Below are 14,410 nucleotides of genomic sequence, written 5' to 3'. Positions count from 1 at the left end.
ATTGGTTATACAATTCTTTATAATAGATCTCCAAAATTGTACACACCGGTTCTCTGAACAATCTTTTAAAAGATGGTGAAGAATCAATTAATATTTATCCAATAAATGTTACTTTTATTAAATCATTTCTTAAAAATCTAGATAACAAAGTCAACAACTAAACCAAAATCAGTAACACGCAGGGGACACTAGATGTGTCAGTGTATAAGCTGTGTGGTGAAGACCTTGCTGTGGGACTCAGTGCCACACGTGGGGCGGTGACAGACTGTGCCAGGGTCAGTCCTTCACTGTGTCTCTCTGTTTCCAACAGCCCTGCCTGGTGTTGGCCGTCACGCCACTCTGCCTCCACATACGTCCAATACACACACACACACACACACACACACACACACACGAACATGAAACACAAACACACACACACACACACACACGACTGGCCAACTGTCCATGACTTGAACACTGTCTCAGGCTCACAGGGCGCCACTTAAAGGCTCCCACTTTGAAACTGACACTCGACTTGGCAGCTGCGGCAAACAAAAGGCGTGTGTGTGTGTGTGTGTGTGTGTGTCTGTGTGTGTGTGTGTTCGTGTGTATAGACATTTTCCAACATAAGTCACAAAAACTCTGCACTCCTGTGACTTCCCTGTACTTTGATCCTCCTGTTGTCCACCACACAAGAAACCTTTCCCATCCGCATTACCGTAAATTCTCATGTCTATTTTTGAAGTCGTCCAACACTTCCCCTTGCGATGTGACCTTTCCGCCCACCTCCATCTGCCAAGTTGTGTGAGTGTGTGTGTGAGTGTGTGGGTAAAAGTGTCAGTGCGGAAAAAGGTAAGGAGGCCCAACTCGATGACACAGTTAAATGTGGCACGTCACCGCATTCATGGCAGATTATCAGGCATGCTTTTAGAGCTGCCCTCTTCCGGCAAACACGAAAGGCAAGGACGCTTCGCCCTGAGGTTTAATGTAATAATAGGAACAGTATGACTGAGAAACCAAATTAGGGCTTGTCACAGGACTGGTCGTATGGTAATGTTAGAATCTGTTGTAGCACGAGCGTGGAAGACAGGTGAGTCTATTCCTGGCTAAGCATGTCATTCTATTCTGGTTACACTCCCCTGAGAGTGCTCTGAAAGTGCCATTGTGTGTAATTATTCCAAAATGTGTTATTAAATTTTGGATATAGATGAAGATGCTATAAATGATACTTAAATAACAATTAGCTACTTGATTTAAAGAAAAGAAAAAGGTAAATATTTGTGATACCTTATGTTGAGATCTGTATTTTTTTCCGGCAACTAGACTACATTTGTGCCCACATCCTGTTTGTGCTATTCTAATTTATTTAAATATGCAGCTAGTTAAACCATCAGCAACTGGGAATACCGTCTGGTGCCGGGATTCGTCAGCAAACACAAATCAAAATGTAATGATGCTGTCATCAAAATAGTGAATAATGTAATAATGACATGGAAAGATATTTATGGGGACGGCAATTAAACTGTAACTGAGCAGATTAATTGACTGTCAATCACTCATGAAATAACAATGTTTACTTAGGGAGGCCTTTGCCGAATTAATTCAAATGAAGAAGAGAGCCGAGCCGTCCTTCTGCCGACGTTAATTAAATAGTTGCTGTAACTTAACTGCTTAAAATTGTAGTAATGATTCTGGAGGATTATTTAACATATTTCCACACTGAAAAAAAATCACAGTGCTGCATATTTCAAAAGCACAATTTCCATCTCTGGTTTTTTTATTCTTTTCCTCGTATTTCTTAAGTGTTGAGATAACTGCACGTTTTTCCTTCAGTGAATGTTAAATGACGATCAACACAAACACACACACACAGACAAACACACAGACACACACACAGCCACAGACACACACAGGGCCACTTGGGAAAGGGGCCGTGATGTGTGTGATTGGTAAACCATGAGTGCGGACACCTTCCCAGACTTACTCTTGATGGGGATGATGAGCTGGGGAACCACCGGCTGGATCTTGGGGCCTCCGTGCTCCAGCATGTCATGGACTCCCTGGCGGGCGAAGAACTCGTACGGATGAGCCGTCTCGCACAAGCCGTCAAAGAACAGAGGCAGGTAGTGAAGGTAGTCCAGTTTTTCAATCTCCACCTGAGGACAGACATTCACATTGACATTAAAAAGCTATTTTGAGCCGATTGTTTAATCCAGAGAGACGGACAAAGAGAGAGGGAAGAGATTCCTTCTTGTGCTGTTTGTCAGTACATGTACAGCTGCTAGTTGAGGCTTTTTAGCTGCTTTTAACTATCCGTTAATATCTCATACATTTCTGTAAAATTCACAGTGAGCAGGTGAGCGTGTTGTTTCTAACGCGCAATGGACTCGAAAACCGGAACACTACAAACATATCAGGATGAAAAAAAACTTGAAAAGACAATGGGATTCTACACCTCCACCCAGGTGCCACTCCATGAGATTTCTTGGAAATCCCTCGCTGTCTCCTTGAAATCTTTGCTTTTTGGCTTTGCTTGACCTTGGCTTTGCACAAAATCCAGGACTAGAGCTCCTCTTGCATTCATTCATAACCTTTACAGTAAAAACATTCTCTTACACACACACACACACTCACACACACACGCACACAATGGCGGGGGACAGCTGTTCAGGAGATCATGACACAGCGGCATGTGGCATCTTGTGGGCTGACATGTTAACACCTGTTTATAGCGTTTACAGAACAGACAGAAAGGCGCTCACAAACACACATACAACAGACACACACAGACACACACACACCGTCGACTGGGAGATGAAGACATTGTGCCGGCTACAGGCCACAGGCGGACTTTGATGTTTGGCTGAGCGTGTGGGTTTCGGTGTGACACATTAAAGTGAAGTCTTTCATGTGTGTAAAGCCATCAGAAGAAAGCTACTCAGACACACTGGGCTGGAAAGAGCAGTTGACCCACGGAAGGCTGTCCTTGAGCCCTGTGAGCCCGTGCGTGTGTTCAGAAATTCACCCATAAATGTTTACGGGGCCGTGTTTCGTAGAATATCTGTGTAATGGATCTGGTTATTGACTGTATTTATACCAGGGGCATCAGCTGTGGTGCTGCATTCCAGTGGCAATACAGTGTTGAGTGAATGGATCGAGGCTGAGGGGGTGATTCTGTTTTTTCATGCAATGAAAGGTGATCCCCTTGGTGCAGAGGCAAATAGCCCCCAGCAGCCTGCAGTCCTCGAGGACAGCTGAAGCTGTGAGGACGAGACACTCTTTTGTCCACACACACACACACACACACACACACACACACACACACACACACACACACACCGAACACACACAGCTGGGTCACGCTGGTCTGTGCTGAAATGTCACCCAGCCAGTGACGCTTTCAAGTCCCCAGCCCTCACTCAGCCGCCGGTCAGAGCCAAGAGTTCAAAGCAGCTCCCCCCCCCCCTGCTGCCAATGGCAATGCACCCACCCCGCCCAAGCCCCCCACCCCCTCCTGGTAAACACAGAGATGGAGATGGAGAGACAAAAAAAAAAGGAGAGACGGAGAGACGGCGACAGAGACAGAGAGCTCACACTGTTAGCGCAAAGAGACAGGGCTGATTGCTTTGAGGCAATTTACCGAGCAACCTTGAACTTCCCCTGCGCTTGGTCAAGATCATCATTGTGAGTCAGCCCGGCTGGAGATGAGAACAAAAGCAAACACGGGCCCAGAGAGAAGGGGAAGAGAAGGACTAGAGGGGCACACGGGGTGAGGCACAGCTTTGCTTGATAGTCCGTGGCTCACAGAGACACGTCATGTCGTGAGCACCTTTTTTTCTTTAGCCACAAAAAAACGAATGTAAAGCTTTCTCTGGACATTTATCTTTATTTTATTTATTTATTGCAAGTTTTATTTTATTGTTGTATTTGTTGTACAGCACCTTCTATTGCAACTTTGCATGAAAGACAATCACATTAAGTCTGATTTGAACATCTTAAACTAGTTTAAAAACAACAACTAGCAAGTCAAATACTTGAGATTCAAGGGAGATACGGCTCAACTTTCTCATTTGGAAATTAAAAGACATATATATCTTGATACTGAATATAGATATTTTTTATTTTTTTATCTATATCTGACAAAATAAAAATTACAATGGGGATGAAGTGAGAATCACACTTTAATGTTGAGCTGAAGAAGAGTAAACTCAAAAATAAAATTATTTATGCTATGCTTAACTGAAATCATATCACCCGTCATAAACACAATAAAGTCAAATTATGTAAAAAGGAAGATGGTTATAAAATCGATTCTAATCATAAGGGATCTGCTGGTAATCGCTACCAGCACAATTTCAGATCTCACGATCTCACCTACCATGTTGTGACCGCTGATACAAGCTCAGGGAATATTACCCAGGAATATTAATATGGTGTTGATGCATGTGAGGAGGAACTCTTTCATGCTCTTTATCAAAATCACATGAAGCACTTAGGGACTGGCTGAAGATTCCAGTTAGCTCTGAAGGAGAGGGGGCAATCAGCAAACACCTTCACACACTTACATAGCCCACATACACAGGTCCCCGTTCCCAGAGAATCTTAATCAGCAGCAGCGCCGAGCGGTAACTCTTGCATCCGTTATCGATTGTCCGCCCAGGTTTGTTTGTCTTTGGGTGCCTGTGGGAATCCCCCCCGAGTCCGGGGAGTCAATGAGAGTGGAGCACAGAAAGACTATCAGCCAAGTAGCAGCAATTAGCCCTGGGACACAGACCAGCACGTCTCCTCTGGACACACAGCACTAGTCCTGACTCGGAGCAAGTGCGAGGAGAGAGTCTCCTCATTAAAAAACAGTATCAGAGGCCCCTGACAGGCCCCGGAGACCAGCAGGGGCGAAAAGAAGCAGGCTGCCACTTTCCACAATGGCTGGATGATAGCGTGTGTGCATATGCGTATGTCTTTGTGTGTGTTTGAAAACATGTGGGAGGATAAATGTGTGTGTGTACAAATGCTTTTGTGTGAACCTGATGTGTACGCGGTGCATGCTCACATGTGATAAGCTATAAGGTTGGTTTGCCAAGGTGATGTGAGTCGTTAAAGCTAGAGAAGCTAATCTAAAGAACCCAGAGAATAGATAGAGCAGGATAAGATACAGTGCGAAAGTCCATCCGTCCATCCGTCCACTATCTGAACCCTGTATCCTTTAACAGACTCAACGGAGCCGGAGACAATCCCAAAGGACACAGGGTGAGAGTCGGGCGACACCCTGGACATGTCGCCAATCCATCACAGGCCCAACATACACTGACAAACAACCATTAAATCCGCACCTACTTAGAGTTGCCAATTAACCTAAGCTGCATGACTATGGACTGTGGCTGGAAGCCGGAGAAATCGGCACAGACGCGGGGACAACACGCGAGACAGTGACAGAGGGATTGAGAAAAGACGTGTGAGTCTGTGTCTGTATGTGTGTGTTTTTTTAAGCCTGCTTCTGAGGTTACTGTGATTCGCCTCAACTGGCTCACCCCTCCAGTCATATAAAACCACACTGAGCTTGCTGGTCATGGTGGTAAGCAAAGTGAAGTCATCTGTTTTGTCAGTTGGTATAAGAAACGTGAGTACATTCCCAAAAGCGCGGTTTAGGTATAATTTATTCATTTTGCCCTTTATTCGCCGGCTCCCGATCCAACGACGTGGAACGTGTGGTTGGAGGTCAAGAGGCCTCCGCTACGTCACATCCATCTTTTAAATTCGCTGGAGCGCAGCTTCACCTGAGCACCCAATCAAATCTCTCAACTGTCAGATCAAATCCCTACAGAGTACTGCGACCACGTATTCCTATTCAGTCCGAAATATGTCACGTAACCGAGCTTTAAGAATCTACAACCACGTTCTTACTCTTTAAAATAGCAGCAAATGTTGTCTTCTGACCTGGGGATCGAACCTGTGTTGTCTCACACAGCGCATGTCTCATAGGTCATGTAAGGAACAGGCTGAAGGTCATCGGTTTGACGACGCCATAAGGACTTGGCCTGAATTCTGCTTTTCTGTTACCACAAGCGCAGGTTGCTGTATTTTTAGATGAGCTGGCAGATGAGCCTCTGTCAATTTCTCCAGCTTTAAGAGGAGAACAGGCCTCCTATTGGTGCCACTCACACTGTGAGTCATTCACTACACAGTCACTGTGGCCAAACAGAAAAGAGCAGAACAGGAAATCTGGTCTCACGTAGGAGAGCACGCAGACAGTGTGACGTGCGTCTTAAAAATGATATTTATGCTCCGAAGCAGGATATGCATTGAAAGGGTTTGTATGTTATGGGGACGGAGGAGGAAGCCATGAACCAACAAGCACCAAAAATAACACAACATATCATAACAGAATTCCAGAGTTTGTGGTGATAAGTTAACTTCATGCTGCAACTTCTGAAAACGTGCATCTCCCTCTCTCTATCTCTTTCTATTTCTATAGCCCCGACTGTGAAAGATGTGTAGTTTGTAAATTTGGAATAAAGAAGCATTGACACAGACTGAGTCAGTTTTTGTTGTGGACTCTCTGTACATGTGGGTCATGCTGACAGCGGCTTTGTGTTGTTTCTGACACTCTGACTGGCTTCCTTCCATTTGAGGATCAATTACATTAAGTGCTGCAGTTTAACGATGGCACTTGTGTTTAATGCATTTACGATACATAATGATGCACGATGGTGATGCATTATAATTCTGCATCAGCTGGTATGCTGGTATACAGTAAGACATGATCTACCGTGAGGACAAAGGCCTTTGAATGAAGGTAAAGAAAGTGTCCAGTATCTAAGTAACAGCTCAAATCTCCATGACTACATCATGAACTCTCTGGACAGCAATATTCCTTTTATTAATATCTCATGAAAGTGAAGCTTTCGGATGACACACCGCTCCGAAGACACGTCTCCAACTCTGTGCAGCTGCAGACAACACAGTTTGGACGGAGACACAGGCATTCGGTTCCAGACACGAAAGATATTAAGAGGATTTAACTTTAAATGTTTGCCTGCCGTGAGAGTGATGTCATGATGAGGTCATGAAGTCAAGAAGTTAGTGAAGCTGCTTCCAGACGTGCACTTAAGACGGGAGTTTTTTTGGAGGCTGTGTGTGAGAATGCAAATGTCAGAGTTGATTGCTCTGGATGTTTTCAGGAACCTTCCTGCCAGGCCCATGGATAATTCCCCCCCAAAATAGAGCCCATATGAGAATGTAGCAAGAAAATTGACAGCAAGTTTGTGTGTTGATGACGTGTCTAACACACGACAGATGCAAAAACTGGAAGTATACGAACATCTCAGGATCAATAACTGGTGCATTGCTGACAAAGATGTCAATTTAAGAGCTTTTGGCAATATAGTCCGATACGGCTGGAGTCAATGTGCTCGCAACCAAAACCCTGTGTTCTTCCCCAGCAGATTTACACATCATGTCCTGCCTCCTGATGGCTATACCCTTGGGCCACCAAGGGTATAGTGTGTTCTGCGTTCTTCATATTTTAACGGCAATCTCTGAAAACTGCTTAAGTGTGTGCATGAAAGCTTTCAAACCTGGTGTTAGCCATATCCCACCTCACTGTGAACTTACTAAACTGTTTTTCACATCCGGTGTTTGGTTCTTCAAAAAGATGTTAACAAATGTTAACAAAAAGCACTGGACTTGATTGTGTTATTCTTGACAAACAAGCTGAGATGTATATTTTTCTTTTTGTAATGAAATAAACTGAGCAGCACAGAAAAGCCTGAGCAGCTTCTGTGGGTGATTCAAGGTGAAATGTATTTATTTGCAAAGATGCTGAGAGAAGCTTTTATGACAGAACCTCTCCAAATCCTCAGAAGTTTTCATGAGCACGCTGCACACAACACACTCTGATAATTTATTCATCCTAATCCAACTCTGTTTCCTGCTGTGCCACAGGTGCACGGTGCACTTTTGGCCACGACATTTGCAGAAATCAGTCACCATGCTGTGTGCGCTCACTGTGAATATGACGGAGGGAGAGAAAAAAAAACGGAAGAGCAAAAAAAAAAAGAAAAAAGAGGAAAAGAGCAGAATATTTTGACTTTCTTGGAGGTCACGTTAGGCGGAGCAAGACCGGAATAGGCAAACGATAAGTCAGGGAAAGAAGAGTGAGGCACTCTCGCTATCTCCCCCGACAGCTGTTTCCATCTAACAAGCATGCAAGTATGCTCAATTCAAAGCACCACTGCTAGGGAGCATGGTGTCAATTGAAATGATACCTAACACAAGCCGAATGAGACAATTTGTGGGCTTCAAAGATGCCTCACAACCGGGACACAGAGAGTTATGAATCTTACGTGCACCTACCTCACATACACACACACACACACACAAACACACATACATAGACGCAGACTGAGATTAAATTGCACACAGTCACGCCAGCCGTCCCAAATGTAGTGAACCTGCAGACAGCGATGGAAAAGATGAAGAAGAACCCTGATAGATGCTGCTGTGCTCCGGCCCCAAAATGTTCTGTTCCAGCCTGGGAGGAAACAAACCAGACGACTGGCGTGTTTTGGGTCCCAACATGACCCCAGCCCAAAGTTTTTCCCCATTACAGGCAATAAGATAGCAAAGCCAAGGTGAGCAAACCTGACCCAAACCCGAAAATCCTTTCAAACATTCTGTTCAAATGGGTCCCAACAGATCTCAACTGGCCTGTGTTAAAAATCCAGACTGCTTCATCACATGGTAAAAGAAAAGCAACCACAGCACTTGTTGTTCCAGGCTGGTTAAAAAACTTCACCCCTGAATATTTAGCAACTGAGTTTGAAGACAATTCGACACCGCTGTGGGCTTTATCCATGCATGTACTCCATTTGCTCATAATATCATCATCACAATCCTTATTGAGTTTTCGTTTCAGCAGTTTAGTTGTTTACGTGAGGAACAAAGAAGAAACTCGCTTAGTTCCTGCGCTCCCACTGAGAACCCATCACAATTATTCTTTTTTCTATAAACAAGCAAGCGAACAAAACCAATTAATTTCCCAAACACATGTCAAACCTGCCAGCAGAATGATTGTAATATCTGGCAATGAATATGGTTTCATATTCAAGTAAACTCGTGCAGTTTCCTGTGTTGTCTGACGGTACACTCAAACTGACAAAATACAGCGGGCCTCTCCAGCTGCAGTGGTTGCAAAAAAAAAGAAGAGAAATCCACTGCATATTGATGAAGGAGTGCAGGGATAGAGGGATGTAATGTTAGAAGAAGCTGAGGTGGAGAAGAGACCGTCTGGAGCTGGTGCTCCAGTTTTAAAGGTGAGGCAGCTAAATAAAGCATAGATTAGGACTCCACTCAGTGCGCTGCTGAGTGTGTGTGTGTGTCTGTGTGTGTGTGTGTGTGTGTGTATGTGTGTATGTGCGCTCGAGATCCAGCACGGGACCCTCTGCCAGCGTGATGGAAGTAGGCCAGAGCACTGGAGAGACTCAGGAGGTGGTGAACATGACAGGAGTTGTCTGACTAAAGGTTTCATAGCTGGAGTTTTTCCTTATCTCACTGTGATGTATGCACGCATGCACATGTGTGTTGGCCTGCGTGCGTTCGGCGGCCATGCCCGGATGCTCTGACAGTGTGAGATACAGGCCCTCTTTAAATGACCCGGTCATAAAGTCACAGCTTCCCGGCCATGTGGTGCGGTCGGATCTGAGTCTCGTATGGATCCCAGGCCTCTTGCTCTCAGCTTCCAGTGATTACAGCTCAGCAGCCGAGCTTGACAACACACAGGCAGAGTGTAATCAAGTCAGAGAGGGACAGAGAGAGAGAGGGGGAGAGAGAGGGAGAGAGAGAGGTGTAATCAGCATTTCCCCTCCAATCAGCCCCAAAATCACTGTCTCTAATCTGCAGCCAGCCATTGATGGGTTTGATTGATAGGATGGATTTGTTATCTGGCTGTGGGGGTCTGCAGGGACCAGAACAACAAGCACGAGCAAGAGACACAGTCAGCTTATCAGCTATCGCTACATTTGTTACCGCTCCCCTCGTTGAACAAGCAGAGCTTTTTCTCACAGGCTACGACGGCAGTTCCCCTCTCATTTATCATACAGAAGAATTAAATGTGGACACTTCAAAGTACTTCCACACATAAGGGTCCCCGGGGGCATGTGCTTTCTCCCTGTTTAAAATGGAAAGGGCCCATCCATCACTGGTTGTTTGTGACGGCAACAGAAAGCACAGTGAGTGTTTGGGTGGATGTGAGTGTGCAAGTGTGCCACATGTCTCTGTGCCCATTAATTACTTGCATACATGCGTGTCTGCGCGTGTGTGTGATTTGTTCAAGTTCAGATGCACAGGGACGATATGGGGACTGAATAATGCTTTTTTCAGCAAGCAAATACCATGACTGTAGCATGAACTGCCTGCACGGCTTTGATAAATCTGACTCCTCCGCCTCACACTGTACTGAAAAGTCCTCACAAATGTTCAAGCAAATATTCTCATTTTCAATGAGCACATGATGAATGAGCTCCATTGGTTTTGAGCATGAAGCCAAAACAATAGAGCCCAAGACAAATGCTCGGTGTGTTTAAGATAACACCGGCAGCCTCACCGCGCTGTGCCTGAAGAGACGAGGCAGGGAAAAAACTAAAGGGAATAAAGACCAGATATAAGTTAACAGACACATGGACAATTAAATTGCACATTTGTGCATTAACATGCAAAAATAATGAGGCAGTAATTTATTTTAAAGTCTCTAATTACTCAAGTTGATTATCTCTTGCAGAAAATTATTTGCTGTGATGAGTTTTTAAACCTGAAGTTTTTTTTACAGCAAAAACATTAGACTGACATAGTGACAAATTCCACATCTTTTAAAACAGTATTCTCACTTACTCCCCCTTGGTACATTAAGTTTACATTCAATATTCAATTTAGCAGCACTAAATCCTTTCTGATGCAGGTGATAAATAATTATTCATCAGATATCACAGGCTGTTAATAGTTTATGAGTTTGTTGGTGTGACAATATGGTGATAAAACATAATAAAATAAATAACATCTCTTTTTTCCAAATACTCTGTTTCCGTGTATCCCGTCTCTTGCCCGATGTCAGCTGGGATTGGCTCAAGTTCCCCTGTAACCTTTAGAGGATAAGCGGTATAGATAATGGATGAGTGGATGGATGTATCAGGGTTTCTATTAGTGTATTAGTGTTTGTAATCTTCTGATGTCAGTTGCTAGACATTGAGACATAACAGGAAACACATGCTTGGATTGGTCCATTATAATGGGTTCAATAGCATTGAGTGGGAAATTAAACCAATATTGACCGAACCTTTTCTTCACCCTAGCAAGTTTTTTTTTTCTAAATCATGAGAGCACACGGGCGTCAGGGTCCGACAGAATATCTCTCCCATCAAACGGTGCCTACCAATTCAAAGCTCCCAATTCTATCAAGGGCACCTTCAAAATACGGCCAACTAGAATTTCCATCAGTGACACAGTGACCAAACCATGACTGGCTCAAAATCAGAGAGAGCGTTTCCACATTTCAAAATTCAACAAGTGAGCCGGACTTTGAGCTCAGGTGTCAAGTGTGTGGAGAGACAGTGATGCTGACCCTGAGCTGAGGAGCAGCGCGGAGAATCGGCAGCATCAGTGGCGAGAGGCGAGAGCACTCTTCAAGGCTCGGCACGGCTTCCTAATGGGATGTTCTTGTTGTTGCCAGTGGATAACTCTCATCCTGTGTTCTGGACCACAGATCAAAGAGCGCCTGGACTTCACAGAGCAGCCACAGCTCCGTGGCTCGAGAGGACAGTGACAGAGAGCTGAGCTGGAAGGCCAAGAAGAAGGGCGAAACGAGAGCAAATGAAAGACACACAGCGAAAGTGAGAAGCGAGGAGTAATGACTGTATTGTATCTCTTCACCCTCACATGCAGATTATAGTCCATTCTTCTATTTTCAGCTTTGATTTAGGTGCGAGGAGAAGGTAGGTGAAGAGGGGGAGCAAAAAGAAGAGGAAAGCCAATTATACAAGTGGAGTGGGGATGTGCTGTTGTATTTAAACCTAATCCAGGGAAGCCAGGAGGTGGGTATGGCTGCGAGCAGAGGCAGAGAAGACAGGGCCACTTAGAACAAGTTGGTCCATCTACTTTCTGAAAGACTGTTGAATGGACAGAAAAAAGGCATCACTCCAAAATATGGGATCCTTTCTGTGTCAAAAAATGGTGAACTGAAGCCTCCTCACATCCAGAAAGATGACCAGGCGGGTTTGTGGCCCACATGATAGAACTCTACCTCTGTCTCTGCCAGGGGTCAGTAGCGATGTCAAGGCACAGCTCTTTGTCAGGTGATGTGGAATCCAACCTTTGAGGATGGAGGGCAGCTGACCAGGTGACGGTCCAGCGATCAAAAAAAAAGGTGGCGATGAATATCATGAGTCAAACAGCGAGGTGAGGGCAAGTATAAAGCCTTACCCACAAGGCTGTGCACCAACCAACACACAAACACACACACAGCTCCATCATCAACCTGCAGGGAAAAATACGTCTTTCCTCAGCATTGATAATATCTGTTGTCCAATGATTCAACACTTTCCCTTGAGGCCTTCGAAAGAAAGGACAGAATCAAAAGAGGGGGTTAGTTTGTGAGGAAGTGACTAATGTGCTCCACTTGCAGGGCCGTTGTGAGTGGGATGCATCGCAGCTTTTAAATGATCACAGACAATGCAGTGCTGGACGAATATGAAGGCAGATGTGCTACTACTGCAAGATCCACGCTTTGTTATAACATGATCAGCTGAATAACTGGATGCAAAGAAATAGCAGGGAAAAAACAAACAGGTTGGGATCCGCTACTGAAAGACACCTACTGCTTCTATCCCACTGCAACATCTGTCTGAGTTTAGATTATTGGCAGCGAGGACAATCTGAGTGCTGGCACTAAGGCAGCCAGAGGGGTTAAGGGCAGTTTCCTACATCTAGAAACAGACTTGTTGTTGAATAGCTCAGTAAAAATACAAAGAAGCACAAACATAGGAGGGCAACAATATCCAGATGTTACTTACAGAGTGAGTTAAAAACAGCTGCACATCTGTTTCTTTGTTGACCTAAAAAACAGTCAAGTTCTTTCATGCCGATCAAATGAGAAGACCCCGACATCCCTGTTGGTTACAGGAACACAGCCTCCAGACCATTCACTCTTTTATTACCATGAAGGCTCCACCAAGGAGTTTGTGTTTTCACCCATTCTTAACCTTGTTTCTCAGCAGGATTGTGCAAAAACTAGATATCGTATTTCCCTCAAAACCTGCTGGAAGGATGTGACATGGGTCAAGACAGAACTTTGGGGCAGATCCAGCAAAATGGTGGATTTGAAAGTATACAAAAGCGTGACCATCCGAACTTGATGAGCAGGAGCTGCTGGACCGAAGCAACGTAGACCAGAAGACAACGTCTGCACACAAGACAACAGGACTCCCGGCAAATGTTCTTCTGTTGAAACAGTGTGAACTGTAGCATTAATATGTACACCACCAACTATTGAAGCCAAGACCCAGAGAAGAGATGGCAAGTGGGTGTCCGTATAGGGAGCATACTGAGAGCTTACTCTTTAAGTGACTCTTTAAGTAAGAGACAAACAAGTGCACTGAAAAAGCTGGTATTTGGGTTTGGGAGCCAATTTCTCATAAGCATGCACTCTGGATGGGGATAAAAATCACGACATATCAGCGGGTGATATTCAAATTACCAAGCATTCCCTAGAGAAATAAATCCCATCCAGACGGGGCTTAAGGTGCGGTGTCGGAGCTGTCAGCCCCGGCCATCAGGTCGGTGACACAGAGCAAGTTTGAGATCAGTGTCTCAGGTGAGTGTTTGAACTAATGCTGAACCCAAGTGTTTTAATAGTAGCTTGGGAGAATATAAGTGTTGCTACAGAACTCAAACTGTTTCTATCCTGCACAAATAGCCCACGCACGCCAGAGAGGCAGAACTAAGCAGGCGAACATAACTTGATCTTGCAGTCCGAGAAACATCTTTTATCTTTTCATTAATCATCCCCCGTTCAGCAGAGAAAACAAAAAGACAACGCTTGTTCTGTCTCTTCATATTTAGTTTTTGAAGCACTCCACACACACAAATAGAAGTCTACACACACAATCATAGTCTGTGAAGGTTGTAATATTTCCGTTTTCTATTAGAATGGAAAAAATTGATAAACAAATGCTGCGGTCTGAACCCATCAGCATGAAGAGTGTGTGTCAGGGAAGGGGATCCATTACAACCGGTGGTGGGTGGCATTACAATGCATGGAGAGAATACACAAGGATACATGTACTTCCTTCCTTCCATTTAATGTTGTTTGCCTGGATGTAAGAGAAATATCCGGTTCCCAAAGACGGTGTCCAGGGATCATGTTTGTTCATGCTTGTGTGTG

The 14,410-nt window shown here is 44.6% G+C and overlaps 1 protein-coding gene across 1 annotated transcript in view; it reads right to left on the bottom strand.

Annotated features, from left to right (window-relative positions):
• pacrg (PARK2 co-regulated) overlaps positions 1–14,410 on the bottom strand; it is a 129,174-nt gene that overhangs the window by 63,677 nt on the left and 51,087 nt on the right. Inside the window, exon 3 of the mRNA XM_062397773.1 lies at positions 1,967–2,138. Within this exon, the coding sequence (XP_062253757.1) occupies positions 1,967–2,138 (172 nt within the window). The remainder of the gene's footprint in view (positions 1–1,966; positions 2,139–14,410) is intronic.

This window comes from Platichthys flesus, chromosome 10 (assembly GCF_949316205.1).
Source record: "Platichthys flesus chromosome 10, fPlaFle2.1, whole genome shotgun sequence".
Lineage (NCBI taxonomy): Eukaryota > Metazoa > Chordata > Actinopteri > Pleuronectiformes > Pleuronectidae > Platichthys > Platichthys flesus.
The sequence above is the reverse complement of the archived record's forward strand: the minus strand, read 5'-3'. Positions and strand labels throughout refer to the sequence as shown.